The sequence below is a fragment of the Excalfactoria chinensis genome, chromosome 3 (assembly GCF_039878825.1).
Source record: "Excalfactoria chinensis isolate bCotChi1 chromosome 3, bCotChi1.hap2, whole genome shotgun sequence".
Taxonomy (NCBI): domain Eukaryota; kingdom Metazoa; phylum Chordata; class Aves; order Galliformes; family Phasianidae; genus Excalfactoria; species Excalfactoria chinensis.
In genome coordinates this window covers 72666644-72688117 of record NC_092827.1, presented here as the reverse complement: position 1 = coordinate 72688117, position 21474 = coordinate 72666644, and the positions used below count along the sequence as shown (strand labels likewise).

At 39.1% G+C, this 21474-nt stretch overlaps 1 protein-coding gene across 2 annotated transcripts in view; it reads right to left on the bottom strand.

Moving 5' to 3' along the window:
- The window catches only part of KIF26B (kinesin family member 26B), a 267259-nt gene that overhangs the window by 78871 nt on the left and 166914 nt on the right, over positions 1-21474 (bottom strand). For both annotated transcript variants that reach the window (XM_072331269.1, XM_072331270.1), the window contains one exon: positions 19002-19185. In XM_072331269.1, coding sequence (XP_072187370.1) covers positions 19002-19185 — 184 coding nt within the window. The remainder of the gene's footprint in view (positions 1-19001; positions 19186-21474) is intronic.

The window sequence follows — 21474 nt, the reverse complement described above, 5'->3', positions numbered from 1 at the left end:
GCCTAACTTCTACCACTGTCACTTTTAATGCTTTCTTTCCAGTGTTGGTTTTTTTTTCTTCTGTTAAAATGTGAAGATGAGACCTTTCAATTCAGATGGCTGCTAGCAGTCTGTCTGCCTGTCAACAACAGAAAGTAGTTCAGGTTCTCTATTTCATTGCAGCAGCCTGACAGAGTCACTGAGCTGCTGAATCTAATCTTCCCATAATAGCCACAAAGTATGGGTCTCCCAAGGTACAGCAGCATATCTGAGAAATCTGTTCCTTTTGCCCAGCTGCAGATGGGATCACTGTGTTAAAGGAATGTCATGAGCAAAGCAAATGCTGAAAAAGTACGTGCTACTCCAAAGACTTTCAGGTAAAAAGCAAAGGCTGCTGGAAGGGGCATTGAAAGAGCACCAGAGCAGCCCTGCATCTGTACTGCTCTCGCAACTGTGAACAAACCATGTGCTAATACAAAAGGAAGGTCAGGGTCCACCGAGAGCCCCTGTTACCCCTCACATCATTCCTGTATAAAGCGAAGCACACAAGGGACTAAGAATGTGGCACAGTAACACCAATTTGCAGACTTTCAAGTCTAAGGAGTAATCTGACCATCTTGTTTCCATTACCTTCCAAATTCTTCCAAGTCCAACTCTTGTCCCTCGGGACAGGCATCCAACTCTAACATCCCAACATAAGCTCTGCACAGATGTTCTCAGGCATCATTCAGGTAACAGATTCTGAAATATTACTTTGAACTCCATGAAGGTGAGAAGTGATTTCTGAGAAACCACAGCATATACAGAGGAGAAACCAAAATATTCTAATTAAGACCCTCTCCTGTTATCAGAGGACATTGGATTAGTGCAAACCACATTACAGGAAAATAGTTAATCCATATTTGGTTGGTTTGTACACCAGAGAGACCAAAAGATTTTAGCAGTCAGTGTTATTTACAGCAGTTGTAACATCCTGTCAGTTTGATGACAGAAAATCCACCATTACTTTTTTGGCTGAATGATAAACGCTGTTGTTTTGGTGTCTGGTTTTTTTTAATAAGCATAAATTTCTATCCGACTTCCAAACCAATATTATAAATGAATTCTGATCTGTGATGTGATATCAGCTCCAACAATATCCACAACACATGAATTGACTGTGCTGACAATCTCCAGAGAGTTGCAATAGAAGCCATGATTTACTTCAATTCCACATGACAACAGTTCTCTTGATGTGGAAGAGTAGGCTGTGAAAAGTCAAGATTTGCCTGAATGATTCTCTAGAATTGCTATCGTACATGCTGACACAACATCTACAGTTACATGCAACTGGAAAAGCATAAGAACTCTGCTGTGTCCCTCTGTGTGTATAAGCCAAAAGAGCCTATTCAGCTTTTGCTACTTTCTGAGAAATCTCAGCACACGCTCTGTTAGAAGTGAAAATGAGGTTCTTCATTTGTGGTCTCAACGTTTCCACAAAGGTCATTTCTGGCCTTTTTCTCCTTGGCACACAGTTTAGACAAAGAGGTGTCTGTATGTCTCACTAACCCTGACATTGTACTAATTCTAGGCTGTAACTTTCAGATTAGGTGATATTTTTTTCCTTTTTCTAAATGAATGCCTTGTTGATATAAATGAATGCATTTTGTTGATATAAGGCTGAAAAGAGGTATATTATACCATAAGGGACCAGTTTATACACAGCAATACACTGGTATATTTTATTATTGCAATCCATCACTTACCTTATCCTCTCTATGAACAAAAGGTTCAAATTTATATGTAACTGCCCAACACAGAGATTTTTGTGAGGCTTGTTTATGAAAAGAGAAACCAGTGTGGGAGCTAAATGTAATTTGTTATATATAAATGCATCCTAAATGTACCAGCTGAAATAAAAAGTGTTATGGGAGAAATGGCAGCACATCCTCACACAAAAAGGCAATAGAGAGAGGTCAGGAAGGGAGGTAATGAGAAGCTGGTAGCATCACCCTGGTTGCATAGACAGAACAGCAGCATCAGCTGAGAAGGTAGGAAGCTTCCGTCTCTGATAAGTCCAATAAAACGCTGTTTCTAGCAAGTCATATCTCAAGTGTAATACAGACATTTGTTTCTGCATCAATGGCATCTGAGCCAATTACAGTTCTTCTGCATGTCTCTTTTCACATAACAAGAGTGAAACCAAATATTTGTCTGCTTGCCGTATCTAGCCACAAAGAAAATGAGACACAGTGAACTAGGCTGAAGAATCTAAGATACTAGGTACCAGATCTTCAGATATAAGTAGGTACTGATCAGCAGAGTTGCACTCACAGTTTCACTCTGCCCTGATCTACTCAATCAGTCTTCAGCTATGGCTCAGGCATCTTCATCTCTTTTTATAACAGAGTAATGTCAGCAGGTTGCACTGGGGAAGCTGGATGGGAGTAAAGACACTGATTGGTGCAAGAGAAAAAGGCAGATTCCAAAAAAGGAGGACAACACAGATGGCTGTTCTGAGGGGAATGGGGGAAGAGTAAAAAAGTGGCATTGAGAAAGACAATGTGAATGGACTGTACAAAACAAGATGTAGTCAGGGGATGCATTGTGTACAGGAAGCATGATACAGCGTCCTGAAAATTAGGCACAGACAGCAAAAGGGCAGGATGGAAGAGCTAAATATCACAGACATTAATGAAGGAAATTAGATTATAAATCCTTTGGGATCTGTCACCTACTGTGGTAATGACATGCTGCCCCTGTCTCTCCATTTTATTGCAAAGACCATTCTGTTTATGATATTAAAAGCAATTAGAACTAGAGTCCTCACCATATCAGAAGAACAGCTCACCACCAGCTATGTAGTAGCTGCAACAGAAGTACAAAGTCTCTGAGAAATGTCATGAAATGTGATGGTTTCAGCAGCTGACTCTCCTTTCATCAGAAGTGAGAAATACAAAAAGCAAGCAGAGGGTTTGAGGCTGTATACATATTTCTGTAACAGAAATAGAATGGAAGGGAGAAGATAGCGCCCTACTTCAGTTAATCAAGAGTTGATCACTTCTGTCCCTGATGGCATAATAACAAGTAGTTCTCATCAGGAACACTTGGTTCTGTTCAGTTTTCATGTACTCTTGGCCTCCCAAACTTGTTGACACTCTGAAAACAAACCTTCTGAGAAAATAAGCAAAGAATTGAAGGAAAAACAAAGAAAAAAAAAAGGGACACTTTTTACAGCAGCGGGAACAGCTACTGAATTCCAGCTTTGTAGCACTGCCGCACTGTGGGCTGGCAGCTTTCAGAAAGAGAAGCCTCTAGTTCTGGGGTTTGTAAGCAATTTGCCACACTTGTCATCCTTGCTGTATAAAAGCCTTTCCCGAAGGATATTGTTCTAACAAAATTATCCACTGTAAAGGCCAGCAGCATGCTCATCGTGTCTCAATCAAGTCAGCATAAAGAGGAAAGTTAACCATGCATGTCTATCATTTGGACGATTAGCCTTTCTGACGGCAGACACTATTCTAAAAGGCTAGTCCACAGAAGCACCTAATTTCTCAGCTGGAAATTATTTTTCTTTGTCTGTCAAAAGCACAGAGCAATGAATGTCCTCTGAGAACAATATTCAGGGGGCTTAAAGCAGAATCAATGCAAATATATCAGAAATATCTTTGTAACCTCTCCAGGACCATACGAAAAAAAAACATGGATATTTGTGATATAGAGCAGCTGGAACCAACAAAAAGAAAGCATTTGAGCACAGGACACTAGTCCTTAACAAACCTCCATTGACACTTTTGATACTTCAGCTATCAGTCTCCTTTGCTTATACCATCTTTTTTCCGCATCTCATCATCTGCACTAATTACAACTATTTTCAAAGACAAAAACCAGACAATCAAAAGGAAGAATTATTTCCAAGGAACATTCCATAATTAGACTTTGCTGCTTTAATCTCTGACCTGTACTCTGTATCTAATTCAGATTCAATTACACCACCTTCTATTATCTGTATTTTTTTTTTTAATATTATCTTATCTGCTTCTGCTCCCTGATAATTCAAATGACAGAAAACCCAGGAACTGTAAGTTCAGCCCTTACAGATCCACAATTTAAAGGCCTGATGAATATAAGTGGTGAAATAAAGCAATTTACTCAACAACATGAAAAGTATTCCTTAGTCTCTGATAATGATTTAACTGTCACCTTGTATACTTTCTGCTAAGGCAAAGCACTAAGCCAGGCAAGGTCTAAGAATTTTCAGTTCATTCTTACCTTCTTTCTTTGGTGACATTTTTAATGGTGACTCAAAGAAATTTTTCAAAGAAATCAGGTCTGAACCACAATGACAAAGGCATGTCCAGATGGAACTAAGGGTAAGGCTGTTCTTTTTTTTCAGCCTGAACTGAAAGGAAGGTTTGCTTCTTTCTTTCTCTGTTTTATCCCTAAGATGAGTAGAACACGACAAATTGGCTTCTTAGTGGCAGGGAGGGAGTGGGAGGGGAACACAGAAGCATAAGTAAAAACATTTGTATATAATGGAGTTGCAACAGCCTTTACTTCCAAACTCAACTAAATATCAGCAAATGCAAATTAACATCTCACTTAACATGAAGCTCTTCCTGCCAGACTATAATCCCCCTTCATCCTTCCTCCTCCTCCCTGTTGTACTTGATGTGGTCTCTGGCAACTATCTGGGCTGTGTAAATTAAAAGGTACCTGTATGACAGAGGTGTTTTTGTCTGACTTCTGCAAGCACAGCTTAGGATTTGAGCTAAAGGCATGACTGCTGGGATAGCCTGCCCAATACACACAAAGCAAGATTTATTTTTGTTTTAATTATTTTTCTAATGAAGTAAATTAAGTGCTACAGAAGATGACATGCTGACAGCTTTGGAGGCCAAAATCTTTTTTCTAAACAGTCCAGGTACTGTGCATAAACTGTATTAAGACCAATTTACCTATTAAAATATCTCAGTTCTATTTAGCCAGGGCCATTTCAAGGGGCACGAGGATTGTTTAGTGACTCTGTCTGTTTCATCTTAGGCTCTCAGTCAAGACTGCTAATTCACATTATGGTTTTCCTGATCTATTTGTCTATTCAGTTAAAGACCACCAACAGCCTTCCCTCCACTGCTCTGAATCCTGAGCTGCCAGGATTTTCAAAATATTGGAGTCTAAAACTCTACCATTTTCTTTTAAGAAAGTATCTTTCTATTCTGTTTCCATTTGGGGACACAGGAAAGGGCAGATGCTTGAGGGTCCCTTGCTCACTATGGGGTGACTGCTGTCATATGTACTCCTTGAATTTCTGTTACCATAATGCTGCCGTGAGTAGAGGGCAGCATATCTGCCAGCAATCCGCAAGGCTTGCAGAGCCAGGCAAGGCAAACTACAATTTATCTTTCTGTTTTCCAGGTCCCAGCATACTGTGACCAGGAATCACTCACTGCAACATTTGCCTACTACTTGTGAGAATCACAGCTGAACTGGGTTCTATTGGTTCAGAAAACCTTACACAGGTATAAAAGCCTTTAGATTCCATTCAGAAGTATGTTTAGACATCTAATCTTTAAAGAAAGTGACTTCAAACGGTAACACTTGCCTGATGAATATTCAGTTTACCTTCCAGTTCAGAATTTCCACAATTTACTGAAAATACTGCTTGCTATGAAGTACGAAAGGTTAGTATCCTGAAAGTATGAAAACCAGCTGCCAGCCTTTAACTATTCATGGCTTGATTTTCTTATCAGCTGGACTTTGAACAATCATTACAAATTTGGACTTGACTCACTTGTTTCAAAACAAGGAAGTGTACTGCAGTGTAAGGTATACTCTTTGACCCTGCTGCTTAGGGAAGAATGCTAACATTCCTCCAAGGAGATGAATGAAGGGTATGGGTGGGCAGCAGTGCTTTAGGATTAAGGTGGTGGGGAGAAGGGAGGGAAAGAGCGTGTTATCACAGCTTTATCTGTCCTGTCAGGTCATTTGATCCTGGACTGAGTAATGGACATGTTTACTTAGTTGCATATTTTTAGAAGCTTTCCAACAGGGGCAGAGAATTTGTTGAATGCTCTTCCATCTCAAGTAGTAAACTAAAAATAAAAGAGAGAAAAAAAAAATAATTGGACCATGAGGGAATAAGTTCTACATAAGTGGATAAGTGGAAGGATGCTTGAGAAAGGTGAATGTAAGTGTAATTTGTAGAGAAAGGAAATCTGGGCTTTTAGACAGGACATGTTCTCTCTATCCATATGCTCTAGGACAAACTGATATACATCACTGTGTAACACAGACATGCAAAAATAGCAAATCTTAAACACACTGAAACACAAAAGCTTGGTACAAACAAGCCTGGGAAGTGTTTTTGTTCTTACAAACCTTCCACAAGAAAGTAAAATACATATACATATATACATACATATATATATATGCGCATTCAGGCTAGGCACCCACCTTGTACATTATCTGTCTAGATAATAACTGGGAAATTTTAAAAAAGAAATATTAATAGCTTCGTTGTTTGGTACAGTCTGCAGGTCTGACTGAATCTCCACAGTCTGTCCTCAAGAGACAGCAGAGGACGTCAATGCCTTGCAACAAGGATTGTTTGATTAACTGTTCTTTTGGGATGACTGTCTGAGAATTCACAGACCAGTCTATGAGAAGAGCAGCTTCAATTTGTACGCTTTATCTCCAGTTTTTGGTAACTGGCTATGCATTTCCATTTTCCACCCTCTAGATGCATGAATAAGATAAAACTCTTATTGATGCATATGTAAACCACATAGGGAAAAACAGGGGTGAAGGGTTGGAATGAGGAAGAGTATCAGTATTTAAGATGCACTACTCACACAGGAACAGACACAGGTAGAAGGTCCACTGAGGATGCAGTGATGGCCAAAACAATATCCCAGCCAGTAGAGATGCAACAGCCTAACTGAGATCAGCAAGTGACACCAGAAACAGTCAGTAGCAATAAGATGAGCATCAGATAAGTGGATGGGTAAACAGAAAACATTTGTGGGAAGGAAATGAAAGGAAGAGAACTTGGATTGGGATTGATGGACTAAGTGATATGACTGCAGTTATCTTTATATGGACACTCAGTTTATTGGTAGGCTATGATCTCTAAAAATTTTACCACCCCCCTTAATTCATATGCTCAGAGTGTTTCAGTCACCTAGTTAACAAGATGAAAACATTCCACGCATTGTTTTTCTCAAAAGTAAACACAGGTGGATGGAATCTGCCCACTTCCAATTTGATCAGTATAGTTTACATCCTAGCACTGCTTCACCTTAGGCTTTGGACCACTAAAACCATGGTAAAAGCAGGATGACAAAAGATTTACAGTCTGTGATGCTGAGCTCCAATATTGCTAGTTTCACCAATTTCCAGAAAAATGGTGAAATAACATTTGCACTGCAGTTCTTTGCTAAGCTTCTGCAACATCACCACATCAGGCACTTCACCACATGGGCTTCTTAGCCTTATCTCATTGGGTCAGCATTGCTTGCATGGAGCTGTGCATAACAACTGCAAATTGAAAGCACAATTGTTGCACTATCCTAAAATCGGGTAAAGCTCTGCAGACACAGGCTGCACAAGAAAGGACAGAAGCAGAGCACAGTCACCTGGGTGCTGGATATCCAGATGCCCACATTTCTCTCTGCTCAGCCCAACTGCTCTGCCCCGAGAGACTCAAGAACGCCAGGGATTTCATGCTGCTGTGATTCAAAAGGAGCTTACAGACCTCCAGGGAACAGTCAATTCATTCTGAATCCCAAATATTTCACATTTGTAACGTCTTGTCTGCCTTTATGTAGTGGGCTGGAAGTGGGAGGAGAAAATGATAAGCGGTTTATGTAGAGGAAGGCTAATAATCAGAATACTCTTCTTATTCAGCATTATTAGTCTCTGCTGAATTAGATGGATCAGCAAAAGATACCTCACTCCTTTGGAGATTAAAAAAAAAGAACAGTCTAAAATTGGGAGGAAATAGTGTGCCTATTAGTCTCTCTGTAAAAGCCCCAGAAATAATGCTTGCAGAGATAAGATGAAGAGTAAGAAAAATCATAAAGGCAAAATAGCTAAGGCAAATTCCCTCTATGTGTTGCTCTGCAATTAACTGTTTGAAGCAATTCCTGATCCCCTTAATCACAAGAATTCTGCTTATCTGCTCATCCAGTTATTTTTAATTTGTACTTCTATTATTACTGCTGCATTATTAATACACCCTGATAAGATAGGAAATAGCACGATGGTGTTCCATTTCAGCAATGCCCCACATGGCATAATAGCCTTTATGATGAATAACTCCTTTCCATCCAAAGAGATTCATGACTTCCACTGCTCCCCGAGCACAAGGCCCTTGGGGAGTCCCACGTCCTCATCTGTGTTGCTGTTCAGCTTCCCAAAAAGCAGACCGGGCCTCCTCACATTTATCACATCTGCACATGCTGTTATCAATCAGGGTGCATGCCTTCTCCTTCCGTGTGTGGCCAAGCAACCCACAGCCTCGGTGCCTCCGTCAGATCTCTTGCCAGCACATACCTTAGCACTGCTCCTCAGAGCTGACAGAAGTTTAAAGACAAAAATGCAATGTTTAAGGTATTTATTTTCATGGGGAGAGGGAGAAGGAGAGAAGGCAGCTGCATTAGCCATGCTGCTTCTCCAACCTGGGCTGGGGTGCTGAGTTAGTCAAGAAAAAAATCCTGCTGCAAATCGAGATCTGTATTTGGCCTAATCCCCCAGCAACACCAAATGGTGGAAGAAGGGGGCGAGACATTAATAACAACAAAGTTAGTTAGGCTTACACTGTGCAGTTGGGAATACCTGTGTTATATTTTCTGTGGGAAAAAGGAGGTAGGGAAGAAAGGATCAACAGTTTTTAAAGTTTTCCCACATTTATGTTTAAGTAACAGAGTATGCGCTGCTATGAAGGTTACTGTACAGAATTTCTCCTGGCCTTTTAATTCATACCACATTTCAACACCACATCTTTTTCTAACTAAGCATCTGCCCTTCAGAACAAATATTATAAATTGAGCTGATCTGTGGAAAAATCCAGCAGCTATTAATATGGATGAGATCAACTGAGATCTACAGAAGGGTAATAGAGACTCACAGATATCAAGAGAAAGTAATGTAAAATGCTGCCATTTGTATGAGCATTTTCAATCACCACATAAGAGAAAAATCATGCAATGTAGAGAAGGACTGACCTAAGCAAGAAGGATAACATTCTTGGTTAAAATTCATGAGAAGTTACTGTGAGTATCTTTAAAGAGAACACCAAACTCTTCCTCTTAAAACAAGCCACTAGCTAATAAACAAGTGCAAAACTATAGCTAGTTATTCTTTCAGTTTCTCAGGTAACTTGTTGAGCATACAGAGATCTTTGCGATGCTTTCCCATCACACTGAGGGAAGGTAGAGATGAATATACGCATATACACACGCTTATGTATGTTAGTAGATGCATCTGTACACACTGTATGTACAGCGTGTATTGCACGTATACATCCCCATCCACCTCTCTCCCTCAATTTATCTTTTCTGAGTTCCACAGAAGATGTTTTAAGAGACAGAAAACCTTAAAAATTGTTCTAACTAATCTCCTGATTTTGCAAAATTGATCAGGTCAATGATTTTAAATTGTGTTTTACCTTTATTATATCCAACTGAAATACTGTTTCATATCAGCAAGTAAGAACACTGGTAAGTATCCCATTTCATATCTGGTATTTAATATTTAACTAACCAATTGAAAGTCTTTTAATTGCTAATCACTTTAGCAACACTATAGAGGAAACACCTGCATACATGAGGAAAATGAAACAGCACTTGGTTGTCAAGAATCCATATTCACTAATGTAATGATACCAACCCCAAGCCACACTACCTGCCTTTTTGAGAAGGAGTCTCCACTGAAAGCAATTAACTGTTCTAGTTACAAAGCAATGACCACTTGGGGATATGAAGACCAAAAGTTCTTACCCAATAGGTGTGTGCACTGCCACCAGCTTTACAGGTCCATCCTGTCAGAAATAAATTTCTGCAAGTATCTTCCTATTATTTCTCCTGGTATCTATTTTCATGTTGAAATTAAAGGTTCAGAGCAGAACACAAAAGGTTGTGTTCATAATCATGATTTTTTCTACCTTACTTAAAGGAGTAAAAACAGTTATTCTAAGGCAAAAGTCTACAGTCACCCCTGTAGTCGAGTGAAAAATAAAGCAAACATTCTGTAGGAAAGTCTGCCCATCCTAACAGAGGCAGCATTTTTCTCCATTTATCTATAGGAGGAGTTTATATGACTAACCTAGATCAGAAATGCAGCAATGAATTTACTTAGCACCACGAATCCCAGCCTAAGAGTGCAATAATTGAGGCTCTAAATAGTGAGGAAAAAGACAGATAATGACTTGGCATGGAGAGAGGGCTTCCTATAAAAAAAAGGTAAAAATAAATAAATAAATAAATAGGCAAATACAGTAAATGTATGCAAAGAGATTTCCCCCTGTTGGTTTGATTCTTTAACGAAGAGGTGAAAAAGAGACAGTGAATTAAAAGAGCTATATCTAATGGTATTTCCAGTATTATGATAGAGTTCATGCTAGATTCTTTCTCACTTGGGCTGGTTATCTATTTAAGTCAATGTCTTACCAATGTCTTACTAAATGAGATAAAACCCAGACTTTTAGGATAATGGAAAGCAGAACAACCTTGCAGCTGAATCAAGAGACTCAGCCCAATCATTAGTTCATGATGTTACATCAGAGCTACAGCAGAGCCTCTGCAGAGTCCCCACTGAGCTCTGCTCTTGGACACATGCTGAGAGGAGTCAAACACAAAAGAAAAAGTGAGGAGGATAAGAGCTTTAGGAAATTTTAAGAGGAAAAAAAAAAATGCAATAAGGTCTACAGTTGAGAATTTAGAGTACACTGCCTGCAATTTACCTAAGATCTCAGAAAACGTAACTGCAATCCAGATTTAAGCAATTTGTTCAGCATTTTCTTGCTCAGCACTGTCCAAGGAACACCTTTGTAATTTTAAGTTCCTTCCACCTTGACTTTCCTGATTTTTATTAACCTCTTCTTCGTGGATTTAAACAGCAATTTAAAAGGGCGAGATATTGTGGAGGAGGGAAGGGCAGGGAAGAAGGGGACGTTTCAGATAGCACTACTGAGTCTTTGAAAGGAAGCACAAAATATCAACAAGCAGTATAAATGAAACTGAAAACCAGAGGAAATGAAAATACAATTGAAGAAATCAGTCTAAAAAAAAAAATGAGTTTTTATTCTAGAAAAATTCCAGTAGTTTTCACTCCAATTGCATAAACATTAATGTTTAAGAGATTTTTAAGTGTGGCCACTGTGCTGTGATGCTTTTCAACAGCATGAAAACATGTTTAAAGCACAGTTAGTATGGGATCAATGTTAAAGATTTTTGCAGCTAATGAAGGTTCACAACAATGGAAAATCCAAAACTAATTGAGCCATCTGATAGTGCTTCCTAATCAAATTGTGATCATTCACACCAACAAGTGACTTTGATAATAAAAACAAAGTTGCCTGAAAGTCAAGAATTGTTGGGCATAAAGTCATACATCCATGACAATGCAGGGAGCACTGTATACATAAAGTCACTCAGGAATGTACAAAACTTTGTGCCACCAGCCTGAATTGATTTAAACAATCTCTTTTTCTTTTGATACTCAATGTTTACACAAAAGTCCAGCAAAACAGGCCAAGGCAAACAATACAAAATTAAGTTTTTACAGCTCTTTCCCTATGTGAAGCGTACTATAAAACAACCACAGAAGGGATTGATTCTTCTAACAAAGAGACAGATGAAATATGAGAAAAGCTGTATCCCACTTTGATATCATTTTCTCTTTCAATTCCATCTGGAAACACCCTCCACCCACCTCTTATGTTCACAAGCTCCCCTATAACTACATTTTCTAAACATATATAGAAAGCTGTCACTAATAATAACATTTTCTTATTACTTTTTGAGACAAAAATAGAAGCTTACTGGGCAACACTGTTATCCATATTAGTTGTCTTTGACAGTTGATGCTTGAATTAGACTACTAGTTCTGCTACATTAACATATGGAAATAGAGATGCTTTTTTCAATAACAAAGAGCTTCATTTAAGGGCTGTAAGTTGCTCTCAAGTCAGAACTCTTCCTTGCTCATTTCATGATCCCAAGTGAAAAGGGAAATGTTTATTTTACGGAAGAAGTGCAGAGGCAAAAAAAAAAAAAACAAAGAAAGAAAAAGACAGCAGAATCCAAGCACAGTACTTGGATTGGTAGAGCATATAACCATACCACCATGTAACTGAACTGCTCCACTTGTGGACTGAGATGCAAGAACATCCCCACTGCAGACATAAGCATATTCCTTGGTGCCAGCTCCATCCCCCTGCCTGCATACTCAATGCTCTGGAAAACCACTTCCCTCTCTACAGGATCTGCTCCTCACCAACTAACCTTGGCAGTCCTGCTGCCTGGAGTGACAAGTTGCCAGGACACTTCTCAAGCTTTCAACAGCTTGCATGCACGTGGGCCAAAATGAATGGCTTATCCATAGACTGGCTCATTAATGGGCTGAGGCCTAATCTTCCCCTCCCAAACAGGGCAGACTATATGGCAGAAATGCAGCCCTGCTTTTCCATGCAGGATTTATCTGGTGTAGGCAGAGGGACAGGTTTTCCTATAGCAAGCTTGGCTGATAATGCACTCCTTGTTTCCCACAAGCAGCAGCTCCTACACTTTGTAAAGAAAAGTAACAGCAATTACTCTCTAAATTGTGGAAGCATGACTGGGTGGAAATTTCTTTAAAAGACATCTTTCTTTCAACCTCACAGCCGACCTAAATGCACTCTGACAGGCTCCTGTGATGGCACTTGCACAACCACAGCTGACTTTATGTTAGAGAAAGACAAAATAACTGCATTAAAAATATGATTTAAGGGAGGTAAACAATTAATTTTATAGTAATTCTTGCAGGCTCTATTACTCTCATCTTTTTCTTACAGCAGCTTGAGGTATTAAAACTCCTCTGAAAAAAAGGATACCTAGCAGAACTCTAAAATGAAGTCCATGAAGGCCTCTGACTGGATCTGCTGATACATTTGGAGAGGAAAACCCTAGCTCTGAGAACTCCATCTGGATGGCAAAAGGCTATCTGGATTTAATTCCAAGCAGAACTAACTAACTAATTCATACAACAATCATGTTGACAACAATGATGAACACATTTGTCTCCTTTAAACACCTCAAGGGATCATTCTTTTTCCCCTCCATTTCAGTAACCATGGTAACTTTGGACAAAAACAGCTTCCACCACAGAAATTGCTTTCTGTAATAAAGGGTTTATCATGTAACAGTTAACTTTTCCTTCCTGTGCACCTGAATGATAAAAGAGAGAGAACCTCTACTTTGCAAAGGGAAAAGAACAACTTCTCTGACAAAGTTTCAAGATGGATGGCAGTAAAGTGAGCTACAGAATGTATCTTGCAAGTTGTGTTGGCTGTTTTTGCTGACCACAATACAGGTTTTCATAGACATCAATTTAATGTATACAGTAATGTAGCCAAAATAATCCTAACATCTGCATCAGATGGTCAAAATGCAAACTCTCAAAATCAAAAGGGATGTCTCCTGTATCTTGTGGGCTTAGTCAAAACACACTCCCTTCAAGGCATCTTTGCAATCATGAGTCACTGAATTGATACAAAGATTGAACACAGCTATAAAAACATCTTTTGACAAATACTGTTCAAACTATGATTCATACAGTCTATAGCCCATAGAATAATTACTATTAATGTATATATTGTACTGTTAAACTTGGATTAAAGCATGTCAAGGCCAGTGTAGTAATTCTTGCTCTGCCTACTGAAAAGTACAATTTTAAGGCAGTGGCTAGCTGAGACAAATGAAGTTTGCAAAGCCAGAGAATTGGCATGTACTTCTGTTCCTCCAAAGACAGTTCTGAACCTACTCAGAAACCTGATTGGCTTGAGCAGTCAGGCCTTGTTCACTGTTACCTTTGGCACTGACAAAAGAAAGTCACAGAAGGTCAAGTAGAAAAGCAGAAAGAAAAACATAGACAAGAAAAGCTTGGTACTATAGAATCCAGAAAAGCCTTAAAACTGGGGAAGGAATGGAATATCAAAGTCCTGCCTGAAAGATCACAGTGGCATAAGAGGGAAAACTAACTTTGGTTGCTTCTGTCCATGTGCATGCAAGAATTTGTATTACTTTGTAAAGGAGCTGAATCGTGTTAAACATATTTGATCCATTCCTTTTAGAATCACTTTCCTTAAACAGAAAAACTGCAAAGCACTGCTTTTTCATCAGCCACCTGGATCAAAAGAATAGTATGTTACATGGTTGATACACAAAGTGGGATGGTATGACATAAGATCATCTTTTTATTTTTAATATGATACTACTTAAAGGAAGATTAAATTCCTACAGGTTAAGCACTTATATTATAATTATAATTATATATTATATAATTATATTATAATTATATATTATATATTAGTATGTATACATATACATCAGAGAAAGGAGAATGGTTCAGGAGTGTCTATCACATCACCAGCTCACCTGCCAGCATTTTGCAAGCATTCCTGGCATTTAGCCACAGTTGCTGTTCACAGAATCACACAGAATGACCTGGGAATGGAAGGGACCTCAAGGATCACGAAGTACCAACCTGCCTGGCAGGGCCACCGAACTTCCACAATTACTAGATCAGGTTGTCCAGGGCCCCATCCAACCTGGCCTTGAATGCCTCCAAGGATGAGGCATCCACAACCTCCCTGGGCAGCCTGCTCCAGGACCTCACCACTCTCCTAGTAAAGAACTTAATTCGTAATCCTGTTCAACTCCCACTCACGGCCCTTCCTAGATAGGACAGGCCCTGTGCTCAGTCCCTGCCAGAACACTGGCTCCTGAATCTCTAACTCAGTAGATTATCAAAACAGCTGTCTGTGCTGCCTCCTACCCTCCCCTACACACTCAGAAAGAGCTCCTCAGAAGTATCTGCAGTGTAACCTATTACTCCCCTTTCAAAGGTTTTAATAATCTCTCTTCTACAATGCCTACCAAAGCTCAGCAAGGGGTATCTAATATTAGACTGTTGACGGGCTGAAGACACCACTATGAAGATGAACAATAATATCTCTTTGTTTCTTCTTGCTTCCTGTCTGTCTGGTCTTCCTGCAGAAACTGGTGCTTTTTTTCACTGTTGGCCTTGGTGGCTTTTTCCTGTCTGAATTTATACATTATCTAGCAAAATGGGACCAAGCTCTGTAAAAAGGAACCCCATTGCTACAGAAAAATAAAAAGTAAACACAATATAGTGAATATTGTCCATTTTGCTATTAGGTTGAAATGACTTGCCAAAGAAACCTTGGTGATGACTTACTTCTCCCTAACATCCATTGCAGAGGGCTGATTTTTATGAGCAAACCTCACTATTTCATTTTCTGATTAACAAGCACCAACAAGCAATTCACATAAAAGAATGTATGTAAGTGAAGTTCAATTATTCTCTCCCCAAACATATCAAATACCTTTCAGTGGCAGAGTTCTGTAATGGCATGCACAGGAAAATAATAAATGAAAGAAAGCACAGAGACCACATCCATTCATCCTAAACTTTGTGCCACCTGAAAACAACTCATTTACTAATGCTGGCAGCAAATTTTTCATTTGAGCTGTTTTTCGCAGGGAATGGGGAAAGTCAGAATAAAAACATGATTTCTGACAGAACATTTCAGGTTTTCATTTAAAAAATAAAATAAAATCTGGTTTAGTTTACTTTTTGTTTAATATAACATGGGAGGTTGGGAGAAAGAGGGAAGCAGCCTGGGGAGCAAATCCAAGGAAACCTGAGTCATGGAATACTTTGTTTTTCCTGCATGGAAAGCCTGCTTGTTTTCTCTTATTTCTTGGCTCACTGTCAGAAAGAACAAAACAGACTTGATTATGTTCTAGACAATGAGGGGACTTGGGGAAACAGCATGTACAGTCATCCAGAATTGTGCCACTCTAAGTCCAGCAAAAGCAATCTGCCACTCTCCTTTGCACAATAGCTCAGAATTCAATAACTCAAAGGCAGCACAGAGAGAAGAAAAAGTGACGGTTGGGCTGTGGTAGCTTACAGAGCTGAGTGTCATTCAACCCCAAAGAAAACACTGCTATCAAGAGAAAACTGTAGGGATAACAGACTGCTTCCCTGGGGATCAGCTCCCTTTGCCAGCAAATGCAATGCCAAAGCAAATGTGCATGTCACAACTTGTACAAGCACCACTGCTAATTTATTTGCAATATAGACACAAACATTCACGTTAGGGAGATATTCTGGAGATTAGGTCCTTTACTACCTTGCTTTGACAATGCTGTATTTCCACTAGGGTCCAGAGTGTATCTAACATCACAGTAAAATGCTGATTCTCATTACTTCATCCTCCTTCTCCTCCTGCAAAGCTGAATGCTGGTATTCAAATAATATTTCTTCCAAATACCAGTAAGGTACAGCATGCTTTGCCAGGGATTTTCTGTGAAAAAATGTTAACTTAGACATGCACTAATTTACATGTTCGTTCCAGAAGTAATGCCTCCTATTTATTTCCATGGAAACTACAACAGCTGCAAAGAGCACAATAACACTATTTGATTATAGCACTTCTCAGCTACAAAACATTATTTTTCTACACAGTCACCACCATTCCCTATGCATTTCCAACAGTGAATAACAAAACCCTGTATACTGTACCTGTAAAAACCCACACTCACAGAGCTGACCTGCAGTCACCACAGCTGAAACACACAACCCACTGCCTCACTGCGCTTACACCCACTGTTTGAGCTCCAGAAACATTCAGCAAGTGTCGATAAATGTCAGTGGGTACCATTTTTTCTCCCATGGAGGAATTCAATGACACATCTTTGCTTCATTTGCACTTCCATGTCAGATGCTGTTCTTCAGAATACCCCTCTGCTACCCTGTCACACAGCAACAGCATGTAATGGAATACTGATGGGAGGTTCAAAACCTACTGCCATACTATCAACATCTGCCTCTGATATTGTGCACCAGCATCATAAAACAGCAGGCATTTCTTTCAGAGCAGCCCTTGCATTCTCTTTTCCACTTCAGACTTTTCAGTTGTATCCATATCCATACTAACTGAGCTGGCTAATTAACCTCTAAATAAATATTTTGTTGATAGTAGAATCCTCCCACTCAAAGAAGTTATGTCTGTACAAGACAGTTGACCCATTCCTAAGAAACTTTAGAACTTTACGTGAATCACTGTCATCAATTTTGCAACAAGATTAGAATCTTTGTAAATTCTATTCATGGAAGATCTATGCTTCAAAGTTCCTGATTTTCTGTCGTGCTTGATAGCTCTTTCTTTTGCTGGAGTGCAAAATCTCTGTTTTACTTATACACCTGAAAAGTCCAGACCCTTTTCTGACATACGGTGTTGGTGAAGGAGCAAATTGGGCATACTGTAAAACTGGTTTCTAAGACCTATTTGCTAGAATTCCAAATTAAGGGGAGCAAAAAAAAGTCCAGGACAAGTTTACAGTGCTTTCACAGGTTTCCATGTGTGCAGACATACAGGCCCTTTTCTCAAGAAGGGTGAAAACCAACTGGAAATGTATCTGTGCTTTTCAACAAGGAAAATTAGTCCCTTGTTTTCCTGAACACGTCCTTCATGATTGTTCAATAGAAATTTTATTTGTATTACAAGTCTCAAGCACAGAAATGTAAGAATTCTCAGAGATGTTCTGTTGAAGCTATTTTCCTTAGCAGGTTCATACACCAACAGGTCAAAGCCTACTCCTCTTCCTGCTGAAATGAGAGCAGCCATCACTACTTTGATCAGATTGTAACCGATCTGTACTTTTTGTGCAGGCCAGAGGAAAGAAAGGGAGTCTGCAGGAAGGGAACCCAACGGGCTCTTTTCAAATGAGCATAGAGCAGCTACAAAAATAATACTGCTAATTTTCTATGAAAAAATGAGAACTGTGCAATTTCCCAAAGTGAACATCCAAAATCAGTGACAGAAATGCTGAAGCACATCCTATGCTCAGTACTCCTAGATTACGCGTAATAGTTTCTCTTCTAGACAGAATTTGCAACAAACTCATTGTCTCTGCTTTGTATCTGATGAATACGGAAAAGCCATGTACACAGATGCTTGCATAAGAAACTACCTTGATTAAAGCAAACTTCTGTCCTCAGCAACTATATGCACTCATTCCCAGATGTAATGCACCAAGCTTTCCATTTGCGACAGGGAATAAAGGCCACTCAGACAAATCAGAAAGTAATAGCAAAATATATAACCACCTTATCCAATGCTTGAACCATTTTCCATTACAAGTATGCACCAAAACAGTATCTTAAGAGGATGTGATCCAAGAGAATGGAAGGAAGTAACATGACAGAAGGAAAAAAGGAGTAATTCATCATTATTAGCATAGGCTTTGTTCAGGTGTATGACCAAACCTTGTCCTGAATGTACTGGAAGAAAGCCAGGATACATGAGTCAGAAGTAAATTACAGTCATTCGGCCAAGATACCAGCCTGAACAACAAGGGGATCAGGAACCCAGAATATGTCACAGCAAGCACCTGCTATACAGTTGAAACACAGCCACAGAGACCAACCCGCACCACAAATGCTAACAGAATGGAACTGTCACCACTGGGTAGCATAGTGGTTCCAGTGCAGGTGCACTTTCTGTAACCAGGAGCTCAAAACATAATGCTGCACAATTATGACTGCCTGTGTTCAAGACAACTTCAACCCAATCACAAGTTCACACACTGTAACTAATTAATATTGCCAGTCCTTTGTCCATGTACAGGGACCAGTTGCAGTACACTTCATGCAAGAAAGGACATACTCTTCTAATTCCCTGGATGTTTTATCCCAAGAAAGGAAAATAATCTCCTGCAGAAAATGAGAATTTTGAGAATACTTGTAAGGCCTACCTTGCCCACACCAGGAGTGTCTTTCACTTTGCTGACTGCCCTCAACAAACAAGGTGGTGCAGGGGGTGGGGAAGCCTGAAGGATGCTGCTGAAGCTGGTAGTGAAGAGAGGAGATTCAGGAACAGATGATGCAGAAGGCCTGTGCTTCTTCTTTTTGGAGGACAGATTCAATTTCTGAGCAGCTCTGTAGGAAAAATGACAAGAGTAAGACAAAACAATCCAAAATTCATCAACACAAGCAATCAAGAATAAATAAAGGTAATTACCAGGTTACCATCCACGTAGGATCTATCTCAGTGTTGACCTCTCTGATTCCAACAGTTTTATTATTATGGTTATATTCTGGTATAATTTGCATTAAGTAGGATCTGAACCCAGCCTCTGTCGCTGTCTCAACTGTTTAAACAAGTCAGCCTGCAAGAAAGCTCCTGAACCTCCAATTAAATCAATGAGCTGTATGCCAATTTCTATTATAAAATTCAGTTCAGTCACCAAGTGGTTGACACAGAACTGCTTGTCATTCTCAAATCTCCAATTGGAAAATGAATACCTGTGCAGTGTTTGGATATAAGCAGTCATTGTTGATGCTAATTAGTATTAAATGCTCAGGTAGATTTGCTGAGGCATAAAAAGTGCATGAGCTATTTTAAATTTATAGCAATTCCTAAATTATAAGACAATCTAAACACTGCACAAACTGTGAACAATGAAAATATTGCTTTTTGCAATAAGAGAGAGGCAATCATACCAGCGGTAACTGTATTAACCACTAAGTAGGGAAAACAATGAAGACTGTTTTTAAACTACAGTATTAGATACAAACACCAAAGTTCATATAGATTAAATGCTGTTTGATTAAAAAGCTAAGATTTTCTGGAACAAAAACATTCAGTATTTTGTTTTTACAATTGAGACAATTCAACACCCAGCCTTTGTTGCAGCTGTTTTATTCCAACACATTCATTCTGCACTATCCAGGGATAGTGTTGATATTAATGATGCTGCCCCTTTTGCAAAATGGACATTTTAAACAGTGCAGGTCAACTAGAGCATAATTTCCAAGGAAAGCTGGATATAATAATTCATGAGGCTACTTTCAAGCTTTGCTTTGGCAGACAGATTGTGACTTGAGACAGATATAAAAGAAGTATATATTGATGGTAGCTCTCCTTGCCCTGCTAAAGTCTGACAGTCAAGACCAGTAACTCAAAATCCTACTAGATTTTAAAGAAACTTTCGTTCCATTATGCTGGCATCAGTATATGTTACCTAACTCTGAACTTCCGAATGTGATTACTTTGTTTCAAGGACTTAGGGGAAAAAGACTGAAAATATACATACACACACACATATAAATGTATGTGTATACATATACTTTTCATTCTGGTATGTAAGTACCTTGCATTTGTATCAGATGTCTCAAACACATGAACAAATTACTGCTGGGCATGAAGCTGCCATATGTCAGCTGATCGTGAGTGCACTGCATGCATTCCCAGTGTGTATTCTTTTAGCCTATGGCAAATGCAAAGCAATTGCAGATAGATTAGGTTTTAATAAAAGTAGGGGATTTTAATTGACTTGACACAGAATTACAACTCAGAAGTTTCTGTATTATCTCCTTGTCTTTGTCCTTGTCCTTCTCTTCCTAGTAACATTTAAATGACTAGAGAGGGTTCAGTGATTTCAGCTTCCACATACTGTTGGCTCCGGTATAACATTTAAAGCAAAATCTCTTACTACATGCAACAACTGAACACACAAGTATTAAACACACTGAAAAATTTACTATGGTTTTTACATTGTCAAGCTCATTAATCCAGGTGCAAATAAAGGTTCTACTCACTATGATCTCACTGACTAGCCTTAGGTGAATATGTATTTCCTAGAAAACATTTTCTAAGTTGACTGAGCCATTACCTCTCTCTATCACTAAATGCTTCTGCACATTATGCGGTTTCTCTTTCAAAGCTGATAGTTTAATACAAACTACTTATTGAACCGATCAAGCCCATAGGTGGCATTTTTCTTAAAGATACCAGTCTTTTCAAAACCTTGCAGCTATGCTCTACTTTGACAGCTACAACCTTTGCAATTGTGTTCAAATAGAAGAACCTGAATTTTACTTTATATTTTTGGTCTTCAACCAGTAAAACGTACAAAAAAAAGCAATGAACTCTATCTCACAACTTCGTAGGGTTTTCTGTTTTTTCCCCAAGGAGAGAAAAATCAATGAATGGAGGGCAAGAAAACCATTTATGAGCCGTATTAGACTTTACTGAATTTTGAAAGAGATCAAAAAGGCAACAAGCCTCAGGTAATTCCCAGAGCATTTAACTAGGTAGGGAAGTATGTTTTAACCAGCAGCACAAACTTGCACAGTGTGGCTTTCTTGTAAGCATGTTTGCATGAAGAAAAGCATTCAGCTTGGGTGTTTAGCATTACTCTGAATGCAGCCTGTCACACAAGCTGC